The sequence below is a fragment of the Calidris pugnax genome, unplaced genomic scaffold, assembly GCF_001431845.1.
Source record: "Calidris pugnax isolate Ruff unplaced genomic scaffold, ASM143184v1 scaffold197, whole genome shotgun sequence".
Lineage (NCBI taxonomy): Eukaryota > Metazoa > Chordata > Aves > Charadriiformes > Scolopacidae > Calidris > Calidris pugnax.
In genome coordinates, this window is record NW_015090936.1 from 2,747,830 (window position 1) to 2,775,377 (window position 27,548).

At 40.2% G+C, this 27,548-nt stretch overlaps 1 protein-coding gene across 3 annotated transcripts in view; it reads left to right on the top strand.

The window, feature by feature from the left end:
* The window catches only part of SPHKAP (SPHK1 interactor, AKAP domain containing), a 76,484-nt gene extending 50,666 nt beyond the window's left edge, over positions 1 to 25,818 (top strand). For 2 of the 3 annotated variants that reach the window (XM_014951791.1, XM_014951792.1), the window contains exons 4-12: positions 971 to 1,030; positions 4,192 to 4,326; positions 7,362 to 7,617; positions 7,901 to 11,645; positions 16,543 to 16,722; positions 18,619 to 18,705; positions 20,695 to 20,747; positions 20,833 to 21,017; positions 23,572 to 25,818. In XM_014951791.1, coding sequence (XP_014807277.1) covers positions 971 to 1,030; positions 4,192 to 4,326; positions 7,362 to 7,617; positions 7,901 to 11,645; positions 16,543 to 16,722; positions 18,619 to 18,705; positions 20,695 to 20,747; positions 20,833 to 21,017; positions 23,572 to 23,715 — 4,845 coding nt within the window. In that variant the 3' untranslated portion in view covers positions 23,716 to 25,818. The remainder of the gene's footprint in view (positions 1 to 970; positions 1,031 to 4,191; positions 4,327 to 7,361; positions 7,618 to 7,900; positions 11,646 to 16,542; positions 16,723 to 18,618; positions 18,706 to 20,694; positions 20,748 to 20,832; positions 21,018 to 23,571) is intronic. The other variant, XM_014951793.1, reaches the window with a different exon arrangement.
* Positions 25,819 to 27,548: the final 1,730 nt, after the last annotated feature.

A 27,548-nucleotide genomic window follows, 5' to 3' on the forward strand; every position in this document is an offset into this window, starting at 1 on the left:
GGAGGTTTTCAGCTTCAACCCCCCCCCCGTGTAATCCTTTTAAGATATTGCCGAGCATTAAAAATAAAAAAAAAAAAAAAAAAAAAGAAAAGAAAGAAATCACTCAGCTTTTCTGGATCTGCAATTTATTTGGAATCAGGTGCTGGCTTCAGTTCAGCTCTGAATCTGTGCCAGGTTTTGTTTTAAATCAAGACAACACCAAAATCTCACAAACTTGTAAAGACATATCTGCAGTGCTCAGAAGTAGGACAGTCAGCCTAGCTTGGGGTCCCTGCTTCTAACTCGGATAAAGCTGGAGAAGGGATTTTCTAATTTCTGAAAATTAGAAAATGGCCTTCTAGACACAGAAAACCCACACAAGTCTTCAGAAATGAAATGGTCTTTAGATCTGAAGTTTCTGCTTGACTCAATCTCACTACCATTAAATGGTTGCTGAAACTCATACTGATCAAAGTAGGGTCTCGAACTTCTACTTAGGAAGTTTGGCAAGTTAGGAAAAATACTACGATATTTATGTGATGTGGAGAAAATTCTAAATGCAACTCACAATTTGTACATACATCAGTAGTTGCACTTATGAAACATTTTGCAACAAGTGCCCAAAAATAAGAAATCATTGGAAAAGCAAGACATTAAGGGTTTATATGACATACAATCAAACGCATTTTTAACATTTCCTCTATCTTTTCTAATATCCTCTGTGCTACAGTTTATTGGCAACAATTCCCCATTCATCAGGCAAGCTAGTTGTCAGAACAGATAGAGTCCTAACTCTTCCTTTTTTCTCTTTTCTTTATATCTGCAACTCTCTTTACTAACCTTTCAACCGTTCTTTTGCTAGGAAAAGGCTTCACATATTTAGCTACAAGGCTAGAAAAGGAAAAATAGTGATTTTTCAAAGGGTTGCGGCCATTCTAATAGGATGGCAGCATAATAATACACCACTGTTTCTTTTTCTCTCTTACTACAGGTTTGTTTTGTGAATTTAGACGCAAACAGAGATGATTGCAGCGACGAGCAAGTGAAACAGGTAACAGTTTATGTCTTAAAAACATGCACAGTGGATCTAGTCAGGGACACCATGACCCTCCAATACAAACCCAGATCAAAATTCTATGCAAGGCATAGAATCAAAGGCAGCCCTAGATTTTTAAACCTCACAGAGAGCAACGCATCAGGAATCTGAAATGGTCCCATCACCAGGCCATATTTTATAGCTTTTCTTACTCCCATCCTAGAAATATCTAACAGATTGTTGCAGCCTGTGAATTCACAGCAGTTATCATGTGAGTGGACTTCTTGCTCAGCCTTGGTTTTATCAGAGAAGTGAACATGGATAAGTCCTACATTCCATTTTTTAATTTGGCAAAAATAATTTTTGATGTCTCTTCTACTCTCAAAAAGCCTTTGAGAATCTTCTATTCATTTAAGTCTTGTTCAGCTGAGCAATCTTATTTAGTCAAACTCCAGACAGTTTGATCATGTGGTCTTGAGGAAGGGTCTACATAAAACAGAATTAAAGGTGTGTTTTACTTGCTTAACTGAAAGTTTGGAGGGCAGAAAAAAGGGATTAAAAAAGGGAAAGAAAAAAGCTTGGTTATTTTATGAACACTAAAACAAACTACATCTTGATATGCTATTTATTGTCATCATCCTGGCTTGTTGCCTATGATCAACACAGCAATATGGCAGCAATATCTGGTAAGTGAACAAAGGTAGGATCTTCTGACAACATCCAGGGAGTTCCTCAGTAAAGCATTATGGTTACCTTGCTGAAACCACTTTTAGCTCACAGTAGGACAATGAATGCTGGGACTTTGCTGCCTCCTGCAAGCTGTTCATTAGCAGGGACTGTTTTTCTATGCTGTTTTCTGCATCCTGGATCTGAGAAAATTCAGTCGTGAAAAATAAACACAGCTTCTTGCAGCAAAAGGATTTTTCTGTTGAATCAGCAGGTTAACTGTGCTGAACAGCTTGAGAGGCGTAACTTTACTGAATCCACAGAAGCACTGGTTGTTTTCTAATAAACAATGGTTTCATTCTTGTTTACGGTATTTATTAAGGATGTATTAAGAAACAAAAAGCTATAGCAAATCATAAGGAAATACCAAAAGTTTCTCCCTCAATTTAGAGCCAGATGTTTGTAAAAGCCAGTTTAAATTAGCTTTATGAATTTATGCTCTATGATAGCGAAAAATTAGATTACTCCCTCGCAAGCACAAATCACCTTTGAAAGCAGGTGCATGGTTTTGACCTGCCAGCCCTCCAGCAGCAATGCATTCACTGCACGGGGGCTTCCCATGGCCTGAAACTCTCCCTTCGCAGCCGGCACCGCTCAGCTCCCCAGAGCACTGTGCCCCAACGCCAGGGTTTGGGCTGTCTCCCCCTGCCTGGCACACAGAGGGACCGTGACAGAGAGACTGCAGCCTCTGGCAGCATTTTAGAAAGGTTGCTTCTGGTGCAAAGCCAACACATTTATTAGCCATTTCTTTTAGGTTTCAGTGTAGGTAATAAAAATTCCCTGCTAGCACAGGTACTGTGTATTCTTCTCTAAGAGGACACTCACTCATCACAATTTTTGTGTCTAATATGCAGTTTGTGTAAATTAGCATTGAGTGGAGTGGATTTTTACACAACACATTGATGTGGTGAAAGCATTTCATAGAATAATTTTAAAGATGTTAACACAGCTGTTATTCAGATGAAATATATAACTATTTACTAACAAGTACTGTTAGGATTTTGCATTACCCTTTGAACCTTGGAATGGGTTAAATCAGGGGGGTTTGAGTGTAAAACAATCATCTTTCCAGACTTTTCCTTTTTTGTCTTGAACAAAAGGTAAGGAATTTAGTAAAAGATATACAAAATGCCATCATTTCCTACCTAAGAAATCTGATAAAATAAGGCAATTTAAGCAGTAGAAAAGTAGAGATACGTAGAGAAATGTGTGTGATAACAGAAAGGTTATAATTTGAAAAAAGAAAAGGATGAGAACTTTTTTGTACTGTACTGAAATGTCAAACTGAATTGAAGCACTGAATTTAGTTATGTCAAATATAAATACTTTGCCTCATCTGATGATCAGTCTACTGAAAAGTAAGTGAATTGTTCCCCAAAATTGAATTAGATTTGCTAAGCCAGAAAGTTTTATTATATCTAATTGACTCTGAGAAAAAATAACAGTACCTCAAGCTTATTATTTTGAAGATGAAAAGGAAAACATGAAGTATCATTGAATTGCACAGTAACTAAAGCATACGGCTGGGTGCCCAAGATCTGCATTCCTTTAATGGCTTTGCCATTCAACGGGCTGGTTTAGTGCATAAAATGGAGGTGGTATTTACTTCCTCTGTAAGGGATCATCCTTGATTCCCTGCTCATAAATCAAGCATGCTGAGATCCTCGGCAGACAAGAACTGCAAGGACTCAGAGTTGGTGCTGTCCTGCAAAGGTTGGCTTTGTACACGAATGGGCACAGATGTCCCTGCACATCACTGGGCACTCCCAGCAACATCACAATACAAATCTCCTGTGTTACACAGCATCATTGATGGTGTGATTATTACCACTTTTGACTCTAGCAAATACATAACAGGTAGAAAACGATCATCTCAGTACAAATCAAAGGTCATGAAGGTGGGACAGTAAAGAAATGTGTATTTAATCTGTGTATTAAACACTTCCATTATTCCAGGATTAGTATTGCATCAATTTGATCAACAATTTCCAGCTATCTTTCCTTTTGGTTTCCTGCTTATCATATGCCTGGAGGAAAACTGAACATTTGTCCTATTTTTGTTACTATTACTGAATCTTTTCTGTTTTAGACAATAACAGACACAATGTTCTCTATCTCTTAAGAACTCACTCATAATAGGAGGGCCAAGCACTTAGATGCACAAATACAACCTAGCTGCTTAGCACATGACAATGTAAGGGGTGACAGATTGTCCTGCTGCAGAGTTGTGCAGAAGTTTATAATGTCACTGCCATCTTGCCTGGTGGCTCAAAAGAAAGAATGTGCATTTTAATGCTGCCAGTTCTATTTTTAATCGATTCAAAGTAGTAAGTTCAAATAAGCTTTCTAAACGGATGCCTGCAAGTGGTATTTCATTTTGGTATTTATCAATATAACTGTGCAACTCAGACTTCATTACCTGAGAGCAAAATCTATCTTTCATGCTACAGAGATTGATCAACGTCTCTCCAAATCTCCCCAAACTCATCAGTTCGATGAACGTACAGCCACCAAAGGAAAATGAAATAGTCCTGCTGAGTGGATTAGCATCAGGAAACCTTCAGGCTGATTATGAAGTTCCCCAGGTAGGAATCAAACTCATCTTTAAGATCACATCACACTTGTATAGGATGGAATTTGGAAAACGGCAAAAAGGGAGCTGAAAGCAAAGACCTTGCACCAGTTTAAAAGATGAGTGGGAGTATGCAAACATAAAAAATAAATCTGTCTAACGAAAGTCTTTGGAGAGGGGAGGGGAAGCTGACACAAAAATAGCAGAGAGATCCTGTTATTCCCTCTAGATCCTGTGAATGTCTGGGTTGCAGCTGATAATGCTTTAAGCCATATTAGTGGTTGATCCTTCAGGGAAGGCAGGCATTGGTGGCAGAGATGATTCATAAGCCCAGATTTCGAGAGTAGCAGGAGTCAGAAGGGCAGTACAGAGGTAGAAAAGGAAAGATGTAACAGTTTTTTGTGCACATGGCTAGATCAGGGCTCAGCTCCTACAGATTCTCTTTCAAGTGAAGTCTTGCTACTTCCCACTTGTGTTCCCAATCCATCTTCTCCCACGCATGCACCTCAAAACAGAGCTGACGATAGACCCTGAAGATCCTAGAGGCTACTGTAAGCCTGAATGTGACAATGGAAAATACCAAGCAACATTAACCATATCAGAGCTAATACCTCATTTAGCTTCTGGCAACTTAAAAACTAATTAATGCATTAATTAAAACTTAACATTTAAAGGCGCTAAAGGCAAAGTTCTCATGGTAACCCCTTCACTGCCACCATTACCAATGAAATGTTCCCTTTCTGTGATCTGGAGGCCAAGAATTCCTCTTACCAGCACCACATAGAGAAAGGGAGCAAATTATAACATTTCTTAAAGGCATTTTAACACACAAGTTCCAGAGGCTTCACTTTTTATTGTAATAACAAGTGTTTTTCTTCTGTTCCATTTTTGTCATACTTTATGCCTGTTCATGTCTGTGTAAAGAAATAGAATGAAAAATACTGCAGTATTTTTCAGCTTGATTCTGATCTCATTTGGCCAAGCATAAATTTGGAACAACTTCATCAAAACTGTACAGTTATCCTGGAATACAAAACTGTCTCAGCAAGCTTAAAACATGAACAGGTATCTCCAGTTTTATCTGCTGCAGAAAAACAAATCAGAAAACTTTCTTACACTGAAATTAGCTTGCATACAAAAGTGTTCACAAAACAGGCATTGGAACAGCTGTACTGTGAGGATCATTGAATTTTATGTTATACCAATAAGCTGGTGTTTAAAGAAAGAAATTGCCTGGTTATTGAGCTTTCTTGCCACTTGCGACTAATGGCTAAATTTAGAATGATTAAAAAAAAAAAAATTTAAAAAATCACAAGCCTGTGGTGGGAGCAGCAGAGCTCCAACCCCACCCCACCCCCACCCCCCCATTTCCTTGGGGGAAGCTGCTGCAATACACAAAGCTGTTTTGAGACTCGAACAAGTTGACTCAAGTGCCAAAGTCATGCCCATCTCCAACAGACTGCAGCCAGTGGGACTGGCAGCCTTCTCAGAGGAGTGTAGGCAGGAGACAAATGGGAACTGACCTCAATTTCTGTCTTGTAAGAGGAAAGTTTGCATTGAGACTGGGTGAGATTTATTGGCCAGATGAGCACATGCTATGTTTATCCTTACATTTGTTTGAATTTCCAGAGAATTTCTATTTGTAAGGAGTCTCACATAGTTTTCATACAAGGATTTTTATTCCACTCCCCCTCAGCCCTCTGCACAAGTACAACCCTGCAAACTGTGCACTGGAGAAACAGCAGGGGAGTGTTTGATCAAAGGCTACATCTGTTTTTAATAACATTTTTCACAATACGGTGTGTGCTCAAGTCTGATTCAGCAACAATTTCTTAGCAGCTAGTTAAAAAAAATTTCTAGTTTTTCTGTTTTACTTTTAACACCCTAATTTATCTGGTTTCCTGTTCAGACACATTTTTAGGCAGAAAGGAAATGCAGGCTAATAAAACACGCAATTCCAATATCATACTCGTTCCACTCCCTTTATTACGAGGTATTTGCTTTGCATTCACGCTCAAAGACAAAAGATCTTGGTCAGGATTACATTATGCTAGATACTGTGCAAAGGCACAGGGGGTCCAAGGCATCGTTTGCACAGCTTAAAATCTACCGTCTCGACCCAGAGTGGGTTCCACTGAAACTCCCTCCTTCCTGTGAACCTGCAGTTAAAGCACAAGATCACAAGCTACAAAAGCTTGGCTTTGCTTCAGAGGACATCCACACCACAAACGCAGTCCCATGCAGAGATAGCAGCTTAGCTCTGTGGCTGTATAAATATCCAACAGTTTTAATACCAATAAAATGAGGGTAACAAGAGTTCTTTTCTCTCTGTTGCCATCCAACTTTCAACTTAATTGTACAGCTTCTCTGGGTAAGACAGTTATATATAAAGGCTCAGCACAGAGCGCAGTGGAGCCCCATTTCCAGTGGGAGGTTATACTGGTCTGAAATAATGGGGCTTTGGACAAATAAGGAACGAGAGGAAGAAGAGCAAATAAAGAAGAAAAAAAAACAACAACACTATTATAAAACAGTCTGTAGGAACATCTAAAGGTGACCTGCTGTTAACTATCTCATCAGCCAGTATTTACAGGGCTGCCTTCAAACAAGCATTACAACAGATATTATCCTGACAAGGAATTCATGCCACAAACAATTCCCTCAAGAGACAGGTAATACCGGGTGGTCTGAGGCCATTAATAACAGTATGTCAGATGGCTAGCTCTGACACAGCTAAAAGCATGTAAGTTTCTGTCATTAAAACAAGAGCTAATTGAAAACAAACAACTTAGTAATTTCAACAAAATAAAGATGCCCCTGTGATACAGCTGGGTTCTCTGCTAAAATGCCTGTATAACAAAAGCCGTCAGTCCAAGTGGTCTTATTTTGGCACATATGTCACTGTACACTGTGTAACAATCATCTAAATGAAAATTGTATTGCATCTTTGCAACGGAACATACCTGAGAGATTTATAGAAAAGGAAGCTTAAAATAAGTTGGTGGTTTCTTTGATTAAATAACTATTTGAGATTCTTTTCCCTTCCAGTGTCCTTGGCTGGCAGATGTCTGCTTGGTTCAGTGTGCGAGAGGGGACAGGAAAAACAGTGCAAGCTGCATCATTTTTGAAATAAACAAGTTTCTGATTGGACTTGAGCTCGTTCAGGAGAAACAGCTGCAGATAGAAGCTCATGTCTTAAAGCCCGAGGATGACACAAACTGCTCAGTGTCCTCAATAGAAGAAGATTTCCTCACAGCGTCTGAGCACCTCGAGGATGACAACGAGGGTGATGAATACAGAACTGGTAAAAGCAACGGGATTGAGCATAATTCTGCTATTGTTTGAATTGCAAACCAGCCATGGCAATGCTCACAGAAATTGCACTTGACGTTAATTAATGCATATATTTATTTGTAATTTAGAAAATGGACAGCCATTCATGTTTTAAATTGTTATTCAAAGACAAGGATAAAAGGTTGTGCAGTAGTTTTACAGAGCAGTAATGTGTTACACAGTTGTGCAGCCATTTTCTTTTTAAAGTAACAGGTTACTCTGCAAAAACTAATTTCTTGTTTTTCTTTTAATAGGTCATGAAAAAATAAGTGTTTCTGAATCATCTTCAGATGTCAAAAAAAACAAAGGAAAGGGATCTGAAAATCTCCACTACAAAAAAGCCAGGTTGCCATTCATTCTTGAAGAGAACTGCATGAATACAGATAATGCAGCTACTAGAGTCTCTGAAGCTGTAAATGCTGTGGCTGAAGATGGCATCTCACAACCTGAAGATAAGGCAGACCAGGAAATACTGTGGCAGAAGGAATTAGCTGGAAGAGGTACTTCATCCTTTAGTACTACTAATTTGACTAGTGAGGTTGAAAATTCCTGCTCAGCACATGTGTTAGAAGATGTATCTTTAACTAAAATGGCTAAAGAGGAGCTGGGGCCTCTGAATGACCCAACAGCGAAACATGACAGTAAGACAGATGGAGAGGATTGTGCAGGTATCGGGAAAAAGGATCCTCCTTCTCAAAATGAACAGGCGACTACAGGTCAATATGCCACAAATTTAGCAGAAACTGTTCTGCAAGATGCGTTCATTAGACTGTCACAGTCTCAACCCACTTTTAGTGAGGAGGCTGCAGTCAGCATCTCTGTAGGAAGCTCTTGTAAGTCAGAAGATGTATCTGCTTCCCGATCATGGAATGAACTTCCAAAGATTGTCATAGTGCAAAGTCCAGACAGTTCTGAGAATGCATCTGATTGGCCAGGGTCTGCCTTCCCCAACCTGTGCCACTGGACCGAATCAGAAAGCTCTGCTGAAGTTTCGGATTACTTTGAGGAAGAGCACTCAAATGGACATGGCCAGAGTGCACTAGAAGTGGCTCTGGCTTGTGCAGCCACTGTTATTGGAACCATTTCCAGCCCCCAAGCTGCAGAAAAATTCAAGCGGGATCAAGAAACCACAGACTCTAAAAGTGGCACGATGGATAATGAAGAGCAACACACAGCATCTTCACAGCCACTTGATGACTGTGCCGGCACAGAATATTCATTTCCATCTGCGCTGTGTGGCATGACTCAAGTAGCAAGTGCTGTAGCTGTCTGTGGTCTGGGGGAAACGAAGGAAGAAAAGTACCCTGCAACTTCAAGTGGACTTCTGTCTGCTGCTCAGACTTCTGCAGCCATTACTCTTCATTGTAGCATAGCTATAGGAAGCAGCATGGAGAAGCTAAATGAGAGCATTGCAGAGACACTTCTCAAAGAGGCATCAGTAATTTTGACAAAACCCAACACATACAAAAACGTAGGGCATTTTATGGAATCCATAAATGGAAAAATTATTGAAACAGCAGCAAGGCCACGGATTCCACACACTGATGAAGTAATCAGGGATGAACTCGCACAAAACTTATCCAATATTATTCTACGACATTCTATTGAAGAGGTTAGGAAGAAGAAACAGCTACACCCCCGTTCGGAAAACGGCTCAAGTGCACAAGATGTTTTCATGGAGACTGCAAACAAGTTGCTTTTTAATGTAATATATTTCACTTGCAAGAAGATGAACGACATAAGACAAGTTGAAGAGTGCTCTCCTCTCTTTTCCGACAGCACAAAAGCAGAGAAAGTAACAAAAGCAGAAGGATGGTCAACACAAGCAATTGCATGTGAAACTTCACCCAGCTCCTTTGATCACCCTGCTGTTAAGCCATTTGGTACATCCTACAGCACTAGTGCTAGCAAAGATCTTGGAAGTGTCACAAACACTAGTAAAAGTAATATGAATGAAGTAAACAGCAAGGAAGGTGCCACACTGAATTCAGAACCAACAAGTAGAACTACAGGGCATAACGCAATTGTTGCAAAAATATCTCCCAAGAAAAGATACCTGAAAAGAACCACACGAGACACTTACAAATCCCCAAATCAGAGTAACAGTCATCAGAAGAAGAAAGACTACAGATCATTTTCAGACAGAGAAAATAACTTTGCAAGCAATGAATGCAGGCATGGTGTGCAAGAGCAGCTGTCTTCCAGTGCCACCATAAATGCAGAAAACCAGGGCAAGCGTAAGTGTGATGCTGTACTTAATAATGATGTTCAGGTTAGCTTGTCTTTATTAGGAAATCATGTCTTGCTTCCTTCTCAGCCTGTGCTACAGGTGAAACATTCAAGGGACAAATATTGTATAACAGATTTTGCAGAAGAATTGGCAGAAACAGTTGTCTCTATGGCAACAGAAATAGCTGCCATTTGTCTTGAAAATTCAAATGGAAAGCAACCGTGGTTCTGTGCATGGAAGAGAGGCAATGAGTATCTGGTGACCCAGAGTTTATCATGCAGAACCATGAAAAGGAAAAAGGAAACCCATGCTAACGGTTCAGTTGTTCGGAAGCACAGGGCACCTAGACTTAGTGAGATCAAAAGAAAAACAGATGAGCATCCTGAGCTAAAGGAAAAATTGATGAATCGGGTAGTAGATGAATCTATAAACCTTGAGGACACACCAGATTCAGTCAATATCTTTGCAAATGAAGTGGCTGCTAAGATCATGAACCTCACCGAACTCTCCATGGTTGATAGCATCTGGCAAGGTCCAAACCACCCCAGGAACAGGCTGCACTGTGAAAGATGGAGCCGAGCCAAGGCCTCAAGCTGTGAGAGCATACCGGAGGAGGACTCGGATTCCAAAGCCTCTTTCAATACCCTAGGCCTAGTAAATGCCCTTGGTCAGCCTATAAGCCAGACAAGTTCTGTCTCAAAGCAGTCTAGCTGTGAGAGCATTACAGATGAATTTTCAAGATTTATGGTGAACCAGATGGAAAATGAAGGAAGAGGTTTTGATTTGTTACTGGATTACTATGCAGGAAAAAATGCAAACAACATCTTAACTTCTGCTTTACAACAGGTAGCCAAGAAAAATGGTCATCTTAATGTAAGACCAAGTTGCCCATCCAAACAGTCCAGCACAGAAAGCATAACAGAAGAATTTTATAGGTATATGCTAAGAGAAATAGAAAAGGAAAATAAAGATAATGCATCTTCCCCTCGGAATTCAAAGGACTGGTCCAGCAGTTTGCTATCACCCTCTCTACGATCACCTTTTTGCTTTAGGCAATCCTCAGTGCCTGACAGCAGATTATCAGGCTCTAGGCTAACAGTTAGTGTCCCAGTTAAGGCGAATTCATTAGATGGATTTGCCCACCACCACCAAGATTCCTTAAGCGTACATCCAGTCAGTACGGTGGCTTCTTCAGGTCTCTGCAAGTCTGACTCATGCCTGTACCAAAGATGCAAGACTGACCAGATAACAGATATGTTGATTCACGAGACATGGGCAAGTTCTATTGAGTCTCTAATGCGCAAGAACAAGATCATAGCAGACGAGGCAGAGGCTGAAGAGGCAGACCAGTTTCACAATGATTCCCCACCGCACGTGGAACAATATGCAAACAGATTGGCTGCAAATATTGTTGAAAGTGGTAAAAATGTAATTGTTGTCCAGCAGGATTCCTTTGATTATGCAAGCCGAGAACACGTGCTGGAAAACCAACATCCCCAAAGCACAACTCGAATTCAATCAAAACCCAAAAGGGATGGAGTAAATTTGGATGATAAAAAAGAGCATATGAAGACCCCCGGATGCCTCCCTGCAGGTCAGCACAGGGAAGTGCCTTTAATTCAGATAGAAACCGATCAACGAGATGAGCCAGAGAAAGACTCAGAGTCCTTAACTTCATGTGACCCTTCTGGAAAGGAGGATCAAGGCAAAGAAAAGCCTCCAGAAGCTTTTGATAGGAAACCCACAGTTTCCAGTTCCCTACTAAATAGGTAAGTGACAAAACAGCAAATCAGCACATTGCTTTGATGTTTGTTTTAAAATAATATTTTGATAAAGGAAGAAGGTAAGAAGAGAAGCACTTTTAGAGAAATAAACAGGCTAAGTTCTGACTACAGGTTTCTGGTGGCATAAAATCACCCAATCAGACATCACAATGACAAATTCTGGAGCAAACTTACATTGAATACGACAATACTATGGTTCTGAGATTCAAATCTAATATTGCACAGACAAGTAAGTTTTCCCTTTACAGATATTTAAGTCTTCCATAGCCAAGACAGGAAACGCGGACAAAGTTTGAACTTTCATTTAGTGTTGACTGATATGTCTTAAAATAAATAAATAAAAATCAGTGTTAGTGTACAACAGAGGATAGCAAAATTTGGCCTGTAGTTCTCTGCTATGCTTGTTCATATAACTAATGTTTTGTGTACCTGAATCAAGACTAAACTTCCAAGAGCTTGAAGTTCAGCTTTGTGTTTACAGTCAGGAGCTACAAGTAAAAATTTCTTTAATGGAGGAAGTAAAACAGTAATTAAAAGCACCTCTCACCTCTTTCAGTTCAAGATTTCTCTGTTAGAATTTAGATAAAGAAAAGACTAAACTTCATGGATTTTATACCACAGCTTACCACCCTCTCCTTATAGCTGTACTCCTTTTGTTGAGCAATCTGCAACTTGCTTTGTTTAAGGCAAAGTGTAAGCCCTGCAGTATGAGGGTACAGTGTAAATGTAGAGGATGCTATGAGGTTAGGAGCAAGGTTCCCTCTCAAGGCATTGCCTATTTTTAACTGTACTTCATCGTGTCTGTTACTTTAATGATATCTAAACTGCCAATCACTTGGAGCATTGCAGCACCCTATTATCACAGAGCGATAGAAAGAGTGCAGGTGCTAGTGTTAGAAACCATTTTATTTCTAACAAAAGCTCATTTTATTCTAGGCAGTGCTCTGTTTTGGCTTTTGACAAAGCTCTGCTTGAAGTGAAAAAGCATGTACTTTCCAATGTATGGTAGTAATTAGACGGATAATTATCATAGTGTTGCTATTCTTTCATACTGACTCTCCCCCCCTAACCTTCCTCTTCCTTTGAACACAACCTGCTTTTAATAAGATACATTTAGAAATCTGCCTGTTTAGAATCTTGACTGTTTGAAAATGAAGTTATTTTCATACAGTTTATGAGCCCTTTAATAACAACTTTTCCTCTGCCTTTGATGCAGAGTTCCCGAAGTGGCTATGGGAAGTTTAAAGCAATAGGATTAGTAAAGCAGAATAAGTTCCCAGAGGCTACACCTACACGAGCATTTTGGTTCATCGACGCAGCGCAGTTCTGAACCAACTTGTCTCCATTTCCGTGCATCGGCTCAGCTTGCAGCAGGCAAAGCAGATTTTTCTTAAAGGAATCTCAACCAGAAGCTACGTAAGCGTGTACCAGACATGCTCATACCCCTGCTGGGAAGCCAAAGCTTCCAGTGGTTCTTCACATGGATTTGAATCACTTGCGGCATGGCTGTCTGTACCAAGTCTAGGCTGAAGTTAAAACCCAAAAGTATATATAATGTAGATATAAAACAAGTGCTTTGATCCACTGGTGCACTCCTACCTCATGAAATTACTTGCTAGTGTAGATACAGGCATATAGGACTCCAGGCAAAATATCAATCAACATATAATCAATTAGAAAAAAATAAAATCTTTTTTCAAAGCACGCAGGTCTGAAGAAGAAGTCTTCAGCAAGGAAAGAGAGTTGTTTCTTGTATGTAGGCAGCACAACAGACCCAGTCCTGTCACAGATACACAGAAGCCGTTCCAACTGACTGTTCAGAAGTAGGGAACTGTCAGTTCAAAGCATCTCTAGTCTGAGATGTAATTGCATAACGAATGAAACAAAACCCAAAGTGCCAAGTAACAGCCCCCACAAAAATCTCTCATGTTTTGGACCAAGTATTAGGTGCTAGCTGCCCTGTATTAAAAATCTGAATAACAGCACTAGCGTGCAACCCAGCTGCTCAGTGCCTTCATGTTACTACAGATGATGAGTTTCAGACCTGAGGGGTCAGGGATGACAGGCATAGTTATTTGGCAGATGCTGACTGTCTGGTAGAGCAGAAGCCCCCAGGCAAACTCCCTTTCTCCCTGTACAGGAGGCTGCCTGTCTATCTAGCATCCAGCATTAACACAGCAACTTCTCAGTTGTCCTGAGAGCAAGAGCATGGCAAAAAGATATAGCCACGATGATGTTGTCTCAGTATATTCTCAAGTTAATTACAAGCAACAGAATTTGGGGCGATCTCTTGCTCTAACTGAAGACAGGACACTTCAGCCATAGCTGATAAAAGCCTGAAGGTGAGAACTTCCCTAGAGGGATCCCGCAGAGGGCTGCCAGTATGCATTACACTCTTTTCATCACAAAGTTGCAGATGCAGACCATACAGTAAATATAACAAAACTACTGTTTTTATATGTAGTGATATACTTAATTCTTTCTTATCATCCAAAAAGAGGGGAGGTTGGATTATTATGTGTTTTTCCACCTGTATATCAAAAGTCCCATGACAAGTTTCACAAAGTCCAGTTTGGATCTGAAAAGTTACCATAAATATAGTAGAGTGTGTGTGTGTGTGTGCACATTTGTGGGAATGTGTGTATATCTGTGTGTTTGTGACATATGTCAAGTGTGCAGAATTATAAAACATTTGTCCCTTAAACCTGAATTTTCTAAACTCAGTCTGGGCTCCATATTCAGTCTGGTTTCTGACTACCTGCTGCACACCTACCTAGAAAAAGAATACTTTGTCCTCCCTCAACCTAAGCGGCAAAGATCCTAAGGAACACAGAAGGCTAAGAGTCATTAGTGATTCACAACCCACAATGCTTTTCTACTTTTACTTCTACACCTCTTTTGGAGTGCTAACAGAGTAGAAGAACCTAGCAAGAATCTTATTCACCCCTTAGTAGGAGAGGGATTTAGTGCCAGTATATATTTCTAAGAAATGCTGTCATTCTGCATTGATATATACCATATATTTTAACCACAGATTCACTGAAGTGCATTAAGCAATAGGCCTATGCAGTGAGCAGTTCTTTTTGTACCTGTAAAAATCTTTCTGTACAAGTTAAACCATTTCTATGCATATTTCAACGTAAGGCTTATTTGTTTTGTGTTTGTTTATAGTGGTCTGTCCAGGTTTGAGGTAAAAGTGAACCAACTTAGCTAAGCATCTTCTAATGCTCTGAAAGTAACAGCGCACTGTGGAGAACACTGCTTGTTCTCAGAGTGATAAGACCAATGTTTGCATTTCATGCCAAGGAACGGTATGCAGAGAGGCTCTCACACTCATTGCTATAACCACCAAGGTCAGATAATTTCATTTTTTGCCCCATTGAAGGGTTGGAAACAGAAAAAGCGTAGAGGGGTTCCACCTGTGGGGAGGAGGGGACAGGACAGGTGACCCAAACCTGACCAACTGGGGTATTCCATCCCATCTGCCCCATGCTTAGTATAAAAGCTGAGGGATCAAAGGGTCAGCTCTTCCTTCAATGGCTGACACTGAGGAGGACCCTGTCTGTTCATCTGCCTTTGATCCCGATCCGTGTGTTCCTGACTCCAGAGCTGGAATCCGGTTCCCATCCGTTGTTGAGTCCAGTCTGGGACTTGCCCAGTGCCTGCCAGTGATGTCATACTGGGAGCTTGATACAGTTTTGTATGTATCGAACCTATTTCATTATTTCCTATTTTAATATTAACATTTCAATAGTTTGGTTCATTCTAAACTGGTAAATCTCTCTATCTCTTTCTTGCCTCTCTTTGAAGAGGGGGAGGGAGGGGCCACCTGTTGTTCTGATTGGCCAATTCAGCCTAAACCTTGACAGATTTATTGGTGCCCAACGCGAGGCTGGAGCAGACAGACTGCCTGAAAAGTTTGAATTCCAGCCTGCTCAGGGAGAACAGACAGCTCACATCATGTCACTCCTACGCAATATGTTATATGGTGTTTCTAGAGAGCTTTATATGAAGTTAATTGATGCAGTGGTGCTTCATTCACCAAATGTGTTATATTGGTTTTTTTCGGTTTTGTGGTTAGATGCAGTGGTCTAAGCGTGCTATTTTGGTGAGGATTTGCCTTCAGATGTATAATGTGATTACCTGGATTACTATGATACCTGCATATTTCAGGCATCAAATGACAGATTCTGTTACTAATCACACTTTTGGTTTTACTTGGAGAAAGTTTATTTTGCCCTTTAATGCTTATCCTTAACTAACTAAGAACTAGGGGATGGGAAACCTTTGGGCTGTTTAGAGCATGATTATTACTATCATTCGATTGGAATTTTGTTTTTCCCAAGTGTGCTGCAGGGGTGGTTTATTGTTAAATGTCTGTGCAGGAGTGTGCATTGTGTGACATGTGATATTGCTGCTCAGACACGGGTGAAATCAAAAGATAGCAGAAACTCAGACAACTGCCCAAGCCCTGGTCCTGGTCCCAGCCCCAGTTGCCCCCCCAGCCCCAGCGAAAGCAGCTCTGGCACCAGTGAAAGTCACACCGACACCGACCTCAGTGGCATCAAGCCACCGGCCCCGGTGAGAGCCACATCCCCAGCCATGGCAGCATCAGCTGCCCCCCCACAGGCACCCACACCAGCCCCAGCCAGCTGTGGTAAAAGTTACTTATGACCCCAACAGGGTCCTAACAAGTTCCTTTTTCAAAAGCATCTCAGAGCATACTTTCAACTGGACTTTGCCTATAAATTAATAAGCTTCTCCTATCTCTCGCATCTGTATAATTGTGCAGCTTGGTTAACTTTAATGAGCAGCATTGCCTGAAGATTGATAGTGCCAGTTTGTTTGCCTGAATTACAGTATCAATGTTCCTTCCTCCCAGCAACAGCCCTCAGAGCAGACCGGATGCTGAAATCACGGGTGAGACAAAAACAGCTGAAGAATTTCCAAACCATCTCAGCAGCAGTGAAGAAAGCACCGGCAGCTGGTCCCAGCTAGCAAACGATGAGGACAATCCTGATGACACAAGTAGCTACTTGCAACTCAGCGAGCGATCCCTGAGGTACCCATATTGTCTGTTCTCAGTATACAATATAGTCCAATTGACCGAGCCAATGATTTGACTACCATGCATCAGAAGTGAGGGTCAACACCTCAAGATTTATTCAAAATACTGTAAAGAAAGCCTAATGACAAGTTCATCTCTTAATTCTTAAAAAAGGAGAAAAAAAAATACCCACATTCTGGTTCTCAGCCAGGTCTTTTTATTATTGGTGAGCAGCTAGATTCAGATGAAGAAAAAACTTCCTGGCACCACTCAAGTTCCTCACTCCTACAGTGAAAGGGCCATCAGACAAGCTAATTGCTATGATCTTTCCTTTGTTTTATTTGCTACTATATACATAATGTTTATTTTGGCATCTCCTTAGCTGAGATTGATGAGACTGCTATTCCCACAAGGTATTTGTGCACTGAGAGCAGAAATAGAGCTCTGATCTGCTTAAATCCACACAGGGGAGCAGATCAACAGAGGATAACCAAATTCCCCCTCAGTGGGCACAAATTCCAGAGCTCTCATTGCAATGTGCCACTTTTTGTTGCTACTTGAGTCAGGATATGTGTTTAAAGATGTTATCTAGTCCTTAGAGTTTATATTAAGTGATGTTAGTTTGACTTCAGCCCTTTCACGAATTCAAATTGAGCAAGGGTTTTTTCTTCACGTGCTCTTAGCCTAGGTTTTAAAATATTGTCAAGTAATTACATCTTTCTCTTGGGTATTAAGATGACAAGGAGGGAAGACAGTACAGCAACGAAGCAGGGAAGCGAAAGAGGCTCTATCAGAAAGCACTGCTGGCTGGAAAAATGCTGAACAGAACTTGTGTCAGTGTGGGTGGACATTCATCCCATTATTTTGGTATCTACCTTTAACAAAGTCCTTGGTCTGAGAGAGCTAATGTATTGTGCCTTTTGGCTCTGCACTGGAACAGAAATGGCAGCAGCAAGTCTGAATGCATGTTGTACTGACTCTGATTCAGAAAAACCTGACAGGGGAAAAAAAACTGTTTAGTCAAACCTTCTAACGTAAGGAAAAATACTATTAGTTGCTTTTCTAGTAAAAATTAAGCTGTTCAAGTTGACTCACCACACAGATCTTGTTTGTGCTAGCTGACTTGCAGCCAGCAAATTCACAACCTGTTCATCAGACTATTACTGTATCTACATAAACATTCACTGTCAATTTATAATGATGTTATAAAGTGAACGGGTACTATTTTTTCCAAATATTTTCAGACGTAATACTTCATTCTTGTGAAGAAGCCAAAGAGAACACTTCTGTGTATTACTGGTGCCAACGAGCACTGGCTTTAACCAAAATCTCAGTCTTTCATAGCAGTTAGAAACATAAGGGGCTATCACTGGATCTGTGTGTTCCATCATATCCCTGATAGCATTTGGGGTATGATGTGTTACACTGAAACTGCTGTTGGTAACATGCATGGAGTCACCCAGCAGGTAAGTAGTGTGATGGGCAACCAAGTGCCTTGCTCTAACTCGCCATGTTCAGAGGTATCTGAATCTCTGCAGGTTTTTTCCAAGACATCTCTGCACCCTATAATCCTTTTCAAGGACTTATGCTGGCTTGGGTTTTGTTTGAGGCCAAATGTTCGTTACACAAGCCATTCACAAATAGGTGGTCCACTTTTTCTTTTTGCCCGTTTCACAGCATCACTTGATCCATGCTCCATCTACAACTATTTTAATAAAAGCCTCGTTATTTTGAGCAGATTAGTGTGCTTCATTCTGGGAACCACTTGCTGAGCACAATTGATTTTGTGGAATTCTGCCTTACAGGGGGCAGCCTCCTCATTTTGCTTTGTACATGAATAAATTTTAAAAAGATGTATGGAGACATGTTCAGTGCAGCTTGGCACTAATATTTAAACTTTTGCTTTGTCAGCAATGGCAACAGCAGTACAACTAGCAGTCTTGGCATTATGGACCTGGAAATTTATCAGGAGAACGTGCCATCTTCTCCTATGATTAAGTAAGTAGTAACTGAAGTGAGACTTGATGTTTAGTCTAATTTTAACTGCAAATCATTTACACCGTATAAAACGTGCCAAGCCCTGCTTTGCACCTGCTGCTGAGCCTGCCGGTAGTTTCAGAAAAAAGCACATGCAGGTGTCTGTGCAGAGTGACAGCACCAGAGAGAGAAAGATTACAGGAAAGCCCACCCAGGTGGACCTCTCAAGAGAATGCAGATCCACCAACTGCTCTGCCTAAAAGACAGTTTTCTGCAGTATCGGTTTCCCATTGTGTGAACTTTCTTCTCCAAATAGTTTCAAATATTATCAAAGCTCTACTGCAATAGCAAGTAAGGTCAAGCAAATAAGGATCAATTAAAGTCAAAGGAAAAAAATATAACAGCTTTCTTCCCAAGAACAATAATAATTTGGCCCAAAGTATGTCTTATCTAGTGTTTCCGAGCGTGTTTCTACTGAGCATGGAATAAAATTATCAAGAGATGTACAAGTACCTGCCTAAAGATTCTGGTACCCTGAAACCTGGTATAACCTGCCAGCTGGTGAATGCCACGATGCAGTCAGGGCATGGCCACTGCAGAATTGTGTGGACTGTACAACATACATTGAACACAGGAGGTTTGGGAAGTCACTGACATCAGAAAATCTTCACAGCTCATTACCAGACTATATTACAGCTTCCCTGCTGGCAAGAGGCTCTTTTTTTTTTGGTAAGAAATCTGAGCATTCATATTTCTGTAGAGTTCCATGCATTCTCTCTCGGCTGCTGACTCAGAGACTAACCTTGTTGAAACATTCCCATCTTCACAGTAGGCAGTGATACCTCCTACACACATTCCTAAAGATGACCCCTCTCCTTTTTATTTCCGAGGACAAAATGGACAATTTTCTGGCTCCTCTTGTTAGCTTCTAGGGGCTATTCTCAGGTGTTAGCCAATAGATGTGAGAAGTTTCTACTTCCACAAATCAAAGCCAAGGCACAGAATACATCTGCTGTTCAAAGAGAAAACTGGAAAAAAATCTGGTGGGAAGTTATTAAGCACCTACCATTCTAAGTCATGACAAACTGAACATTGCATGCTGCCATTTTACTCTTTCCTCTCACATCTTGCAGTAATGCCTACATAAGTATATAAAATCGTGATTTTTTGAAGCCTTGGGGGAGATTCTGAAATCCTGTGACTGAGGGTGGTAAGAGTAACATCTCCCCATGCTAGAAACAAGATCGTACACTTGCAGCATCCCCCCTGATTGAGGGCAGAGTGGGACAGTCTGAAGGGTGTAATTTGAGTACTGTCCCTCCAGGAGCATTAAAAAGAATGCAATAGATGTGACATCAACAGTGAATTTACAGTCCCCTGACACACAGGTATTGTGTCCAGAAATGGAAGCTGAAGCAGTGACCACACGCCAGCAGTTTGTTTCCTGTTGGTTATCAAGGTGGTACATAACAAATTAAGACCTTTGGAAACTTCTGCAAAGTGTAAACAGAATTTGTTTATCCAAACAGCTAATATATTTAAAACCAGCAGTAATTGAAGTAAATGATAGTTATGATTGTATTTAACTATAAAAGAAAAACTAGAAAGCATGGCTAGAGAAGATCCAGCCAGGGAGCAGAGCGCTGCAAAATGCAGACGTTGGAAGTTCAGGATTTCCCCCCAGGTTACAAGACTTGAAGTTTCTTACCATAACATCATTTGCTTGTCATTGTGTAAAGATACACAGATCCTAATGAAATGTAACGCACAGTGCAACCAGTACAAGTACTTCATCTTATTACTGGAATAATGCTGCAATTCCCATAGCTTTTCCTGATTTACAGATTAAATAAATGAAATATATTCTGCATTTTATTATTTCATCCTATGTAACTTTTTTCTTGCAGTTTTCTGGGTCTTATATTGAGGGAGAAGTTTATCCATCGTGAAGCAATGTTGTAGACTGTTGCTAAATATCACTAATAAGCTTTGTTGTTGTTTGTTTCTAAGTGAATTAGTAGAAGAAAAAGTTTTCGTTAAAGAACAGACAGAAAATACAGAGGGTAAGTTGAACCATATCAATTAAATCATACAATTTGAAGTTAACACAAGTAATTGCACAGTAACTGCTGGGATTATTTTTTCCAGAAAGTACTTCTGGGCTTTCGGTGGGAACAGCCAATTGTCAAAAGGACCTTCTGGTGATTAACTTTGATCTGGAACCAGAGTGCCCCGATGCAGAGCTGCGAGCCACCCTCCAGTGGATAGCCGCCTCTGAACTTGGAATTCCCACCATCTATTTTAAGAAATCTCAGGAAAACAGAATTGAAAAGGTAGTATTTACAGAAATGAGCATACTACTAATTCACTTTAATCACAGTAGTTATGATTTATTGAAGTTACTGAGCTTAACAGCAGATGCAACAAACTATTCATGACAGGGAGACGGCAACGCTACTGTTTAGCGCAGAAAGGGAGGTGAGGATTAAATGTGTTAGAATGTAAGATATGTGAAATATTTAGTAGGCACAAGAAACACTATCACCATGAGACCTTCTCCAAAGCCTCTATAACATGCTTTGATGAATCTGTTCACTTTCTCATATCAATGATGTGTTAATTGCCAATGCCCAAGGCAGAATTAACAGAAAGAGTCATTTACATGGCTGCATTTGAAGGGTTGCAGCTGGCTTACATGGAGTTCAAGCATGCAGCTTAAAAAATAAAAAAAAGTCACTTGCACTTGCACATAGACAAAGTCCTGCTACTCAGTGACAGTAAGAGCTAAGTATGATGTAAGACATAAGTTGGATTTAACATTTCCAGCTCTGAAATTCCACAGTCCTTATGCAGGTTCTGCTTTGCTGGCAACACTGACCAGGGCAGCCTCAGGCAGGTCTGAACTTCCTCCTGGCTGCTCATAAATTTCTACAGCTGGGGACACAGCAGGGTACCAAAGGGGCCTGACAGTTCCTCCTACATTCATGCAAGCTCTACCATGGCCAAATGCATTGGCTTTATTGTCCCTTTGCACTGGCAGAAAAAGCACTGCTCACCAAGGAACAGGCCCACTGCTCAAATTTACAGAAGAGATTAACTGCAAAATAAACCTAACCTGGGTTAGCTCGGGTTACCAAGACTACAAAGCTTCACACCAGAAGCGATCAAAAGTTTTGAGGACAGGCAGGATGGACCTGTCTGTGTAGGCACATCCTTAAATTATGGCTACCCCGAGAGACAGTTTTAGCCCAGACAGTGATCAACCACAGCTCCCAGTGGAGCCATATGTGCAATCACACATCTGTTACTTGGAAAGCTGACTGACTGATTGAAATATTTTGCATCATTGTACAGAAATTATGAAGCATTTCCCCTGGCTTAGCAATAAAAAAAGTTCTGTGTGCCAGTGCTCTTCTGCTCCTGCACAGGTGTAGCTCAGCTCCACCAACCACCATCCTGAAAGCAGAAGCCTCTTTCCAGAGGGAGGGAGACAGACAGACAGAGACTACCAGAACTGAGAAACCTTCAAGCCAGAGCCCCAAGAGCAACACCGAAGTCCAGACAGTTTCTCTTCCTGAATGATTAGTTAGCGCTCCATTGCAGACACCAAATGCCACCTACAACATTTCAGGAATAACCAAAACAGCCCCTTTTCTAGAGCCGTAAGGACAGCTCAAACCTTAAGGCTTACAAAATGTGCCACAATATTCAAATCAATTAATGAAAAAAGTGTTACAAATAAGTATTTTGGTCTTTTAAAATAATGTCTATGGGAAGATCATTTTGAGTAGCAGAGATATTGTTTGATTTTCTTGAGTACATGCATTTGGGAATCATAAACATAATTTAAAATGCATTCAGCAGCAACAGTCCAAATTGCATCTAATTAAAGAAACAGCTGTCAGCTTTACCCATGTGCTTTGGCAAACAGTTAATTCAATTGCAAAAATACACTAGAGAATAATGAAGCACATCCTGCCTACAACAGTGCTCTTGGAAATCGCGTGCCTATTAAATATCATTAAAATACATATTAAAAGTTTAGGCTTCAGTATGTAAATAGCAAACAGCTACACTAACTAGAGACACACAATATTTTCTTGTGTGGTTTAAAACTGGAAATGTAGAAGGAATAAGCTAATTAGATATTGATTGTGAAATTCAAAGAAATGAAAAGCTTTGATTTTCATTTATGTGCTTCAGAAAAAAATGGGACCAGATGTATGACACTGTGAAGCCCATTATTAAGTACAAAGTGGACAAAATTCAGGACTTTTTACAGCTGCTTAAGAACATATATTTAACCTCTGGTTTATCTGGAAGTTAAAAAAAAAAATCAAATATAGATCCTTTCTGTGATTCAACCACAATTGTGGCAAATGTCTTCATGTGATGTGACAAAAGCTTACCCAGAATTCCCCTCTCACCAGTGCTATGCAAATACTTTAAATACTGTGGGAAGTATGCGTGGAAATATAGAAAATTAAATTTAAGTCAAAATATAGCTAATGGTAATGAAGAAGGATTATTTTTTTTTCTTTCAAATGGATAGTCACACTTCCATTATTTTGACAGCGAGTTGTCGACAACAAGGAAAGTTGTGATCTTTATCAAGCTCATGTTCTTACTTTCACTGTAATAATAAGAAACGATTGATAAAAGCAGCTATTGTAGAAAGTGTTATGAGATCTGATCAGTCTTTGGGGAGCTACGGAACCTCAGAAACGAAGTTTTATAAATAGAAAGATGTTGCCGTGTGGTGAACTGTGTCCAAGCCCTGTTCCAGCATTGCTTTCACAAAGGGAAGTCTTACTGCAGTTTGTGTTCACTTAACAAAACCTTAGCAAAACGTTAACCAAATCCTAAGCGTGTTCTATGTTTGTTTAGTTTTTAGATGTTGTGCAATTAGTTCAACGGAAATCCTGGAAAGTGGGGGATATCTTTCACGCCGTGGTGCAGTACTGCAAGCTCAGCGAGGAAGGCCGAGAGATGACACCAAGCCTGTTTGACTGGCTCCTGGAGTTGGGTTAAGAAAGTTCACCCGTGCAGCATTTTTGTTTTATTCCAGTTTCAATAAGCAGTGGTTTGTGTAACGCTCTGATTTCCAAACATCACTGAATAAAATGAGCAAAGATATACAAACTCTACAGAAAGAGCACACGTCTGTTCCACAACTGAACATGGAGAGAAGTAAAACCGAGGTGTATTGTATCATTCTGTATCATGAGGGACTCTCGCCATATTGTGCTATGGGATGTACTGTACAAGGAAGGAATGGATTTTTAGCCTTCGGAATTAATGGACTACACAGTAAAGGCTTAAGTATCCGATATGTTCCATTTTAATCACCTTGATTAAACCAATCAGCTAAAATGGGATAGTAAACTACCATTCAGTTTTAAAACACCACTATTTGTACAGTTTAACTATTAGAAGCAGAGTGTGTTCCAGGATGCCTAGACACCCCCATGTCCCCAGATAAATAATTTATTATTTCTATTTAAATCCCCACAGTCTGCTAAGGGGTAAAACCTTATGAACACCTAACACCTTTGCAGTTAGACAACACAATAGAAAGCTGCTGAGAACACACCTTAGTTTCTTTCCACGTGACTATTTCTCTTCCATTAGCTGTTCCCCATTCCTGTCGTCTTCTCAAGGAAACAAAATCTAGACTCTCAGTTATTACCCTTAGAAAACTGATTCCTTTTCACCGGGAGGCAGTGCAGCTCAGCACAGCTACCCCCTGTGTGTGCACCCCTAACACAGCTCTGCGGGTCAGGGCAGCAGGGGCCGGAGCCCCGTCCCACCACAGACCTGCCGCCTGCCCTCGGGCGAGTCACGTCACCTCTGTGCCTCAGCGTCCCTACCTGCTAAGAGGGAGTAACAATAGCATATTTGTTGCCTAAAGTGCTTCTATTTGAAGCGCTGTGTAACATGCTACATATCAATTAAAAGCAGCGAAAAAAAATACTATTTTAATTTTAATCAAATTGTTAATAAGGTGAAGAGATGCATATTTGAAAAGAGCACCGTCTCATCATAAAAATCTTAACTTTAATTTTTGTAACTTAAAAGAAAGCAAAATGATTGTTAAAATTTCAGCAGACACTTGTTCACTTTGGATATAAATGTTTGGACTATATGGGATAGTTCACATTACTATAACATTTATATAACTGTTTGATAAGATATATTCTGGTATCGTCTTGTTCAGATGATCTGTCAGTATCATGCACTTAATGATATATTCTCTTGACTCTGCCAAAGAGATCGGTTTTGAATTGAAAGGTAAATATAACTTATCACATCACAGCTCTTCTGGGATTTGTTTCTTTGAAAAATATTTATCTTTCATCTCTCCCTACCACAACATAGCATACAGAAAACCTGCCCGCTTTTCCCAATAAAATATTTAAGAGATGTTTTATTTTCCATATAACAGTATATGCTTCTGTAATATTTCTTGAAAAAAAAAAATCTATCCTTTTGCACTAGATATTTTTGAAAATTTTGAAGTAGTTTTAAATAATTTATGAAAAAGAGCCATATTCTCAATTTTATCTTTAAAACCATTCCTAAACTTGCATGATTGCATCGCTCATTTGTTACAAAATAGTTATTGTTAGTGAATCAAAATCTAACATGGAACATTAAACAACATGAGTAACTTTAGACCTGCTCTGCAGTATATACAAAACAGGGAAGGTCACTTTGCTGTCAAGGTAAAGGTCAATTTATTGCATCTGCTGAAGGTAACTGTGCAGTCACTGGGCCAGCTCCTAAGAACTGCTGAGCATCCCCGGCTCCCGCTCACACGAGCAGCGACTCCGAATGCTCAGCATTTCTGAGGCCCCAAGTTAATAAAAAGCACCAAGTGTTACAGACTTAAAGTGCTTTGTTTGACTTAATAAATAGGAAAGTGTATTTATTTTTAAAACCAAATACAGTTAGTTGTCAGTATACAATTTTTTGCTGTGATAGAATAAATGTTTACTTATCCTACAAAGCACAAATATCATGACAGAGTTGTAACAGTGTGATGCAGTTTCTCTGTACAGTAGTTCTTAATGTTGCGATTTATTCAGAAATAAATTTATGTTATGATGTGTGTCCTCTTTGCCTCCCTAAAAAGTTCATGAATGTGATATGGGGTTTTTTGACCTATTAAAGAATATTTGCCTGCCATCCTTCTAGCTTCTCAAAGCTCTGCTTCTGAATGAAACATCTGACCTGTGGCCCTGAACAAAACAAGTCAGAGCAAGCTCCGGGTCTCACCTCAGTACCAAAGCTATGGCTTTACTCAGGTTTCACAACTCATTCAAGTCACACAAAGCTAATAGCAACACTCTTAGTATCACAGTAAAATAAGAGAAATTACACTTTCATGCCAAAAATTAACACCAGAACAACTCCAAACACACCAAAACTGTACTAGTGCTCACTCCATCTGTTTTCAGTACCTGCAGAAGTGAGCGGGGAAGACAAAAGTTCCGGCTTTCTTCTGCTTGTTTGATTTTGCACAGATATTTACTGCCCCACTGCCTAGGTGTAAAGGTATTTCTACTGCTAAACAGAAAAGGAAACCAACACTTAGCTGAGTAAATCAAAACCAGACTAGTCCGCCATTTAAAAAGGCTGAAAAAAATTAAAGTCAACTTTAGTTACACATAAATGAGAACTTCATACTACATACAATTTTAAGTTAAATCTCTGCTGTTCATGTCTCTCCATATACATGACGCAGGTTGTTAATACCCCGAGGGCGTGGAGGGGGTGGCTGCTCACTATCTTTTCCAATATGAACTAGGACCCAACAAATGAAACTCAAACAAGCCAGATTCAGGGCAAGCAAAAAGAGGAGATGCGTTACTAAATGAGAGGATGCAGAACTTGTACAGAGGTTCAAGAGGGAGCCAGAGAAGTACTTGAGGGAGATGCAGTGCAATTTACTGAATAAGACAAACCCCATGAGCCCCAGGAGATGCCCTGGCCACCAGAGTCCACCCATGGGGACAGCAGACACTTGCCTCAGCACCTGCTGCGGCGCTGGTCCCAGCCAGGGCTGCCCCTCACCTTATTGCTCTGCATGAAGGCTCCAGGGAAAGGTGCCTCCCACCCTGGTACTGACTCCATCACCCTCCTAATGAAGAGCAGAATTTGGCCTGTAGGTACATTAATTAAAATGCTGGAGAATTACCTACTGAAAAATAAGTATTTAAAACCTTCATTTTTAGTTTGGTTTTGTCAAGGGTCTTTTTAATGTTGATATCATTAGAAGCTGAAAAACTATAATATCCCTCATTTTTTTCATAACACTGAAGATTTTCATAGTATCTTCAAGTAAATTAATCATTTCATTGTGGTCTCTGATAAAAGTGGTCACCTGTTTACAGTTACCCTATTAAATTCAGCAGGTAACCTTTCTGGAGAGGGCAATTTTATTGTTTCTCTTGTCCAGCTCCATGCAGAGCTGTGAGACAGACGAGCACAGGAATGTCACCATAAACCCTGCACTCTGACTTTCAACACGTCAGGGATAAAAACCCACTGCTCCATTGAAATAAAGAGCCCACATGAGCTACTTAATAAATAAAACAAATTCCAGCTGAGAAGGAAAGCACGTCCATACTAGCCAATTTAAGAATTTTAATTCAAGCCAGAACCATTCCTAAGCCTTTGCTAAATATGAACAAACTCATAATGCCACTACTTCAATTTTTCAAAGACACTCTAAAGCCAGTCATCATGAGGAACAGGCCCTCAGAAAGCAACTCGCAGCTGTACAGCATTTAGCAGGACAGACTGTTAAATTAGACAGCTGGCCTATCAAGCTAATTAAAACAATTTGCAATGAAGACAGG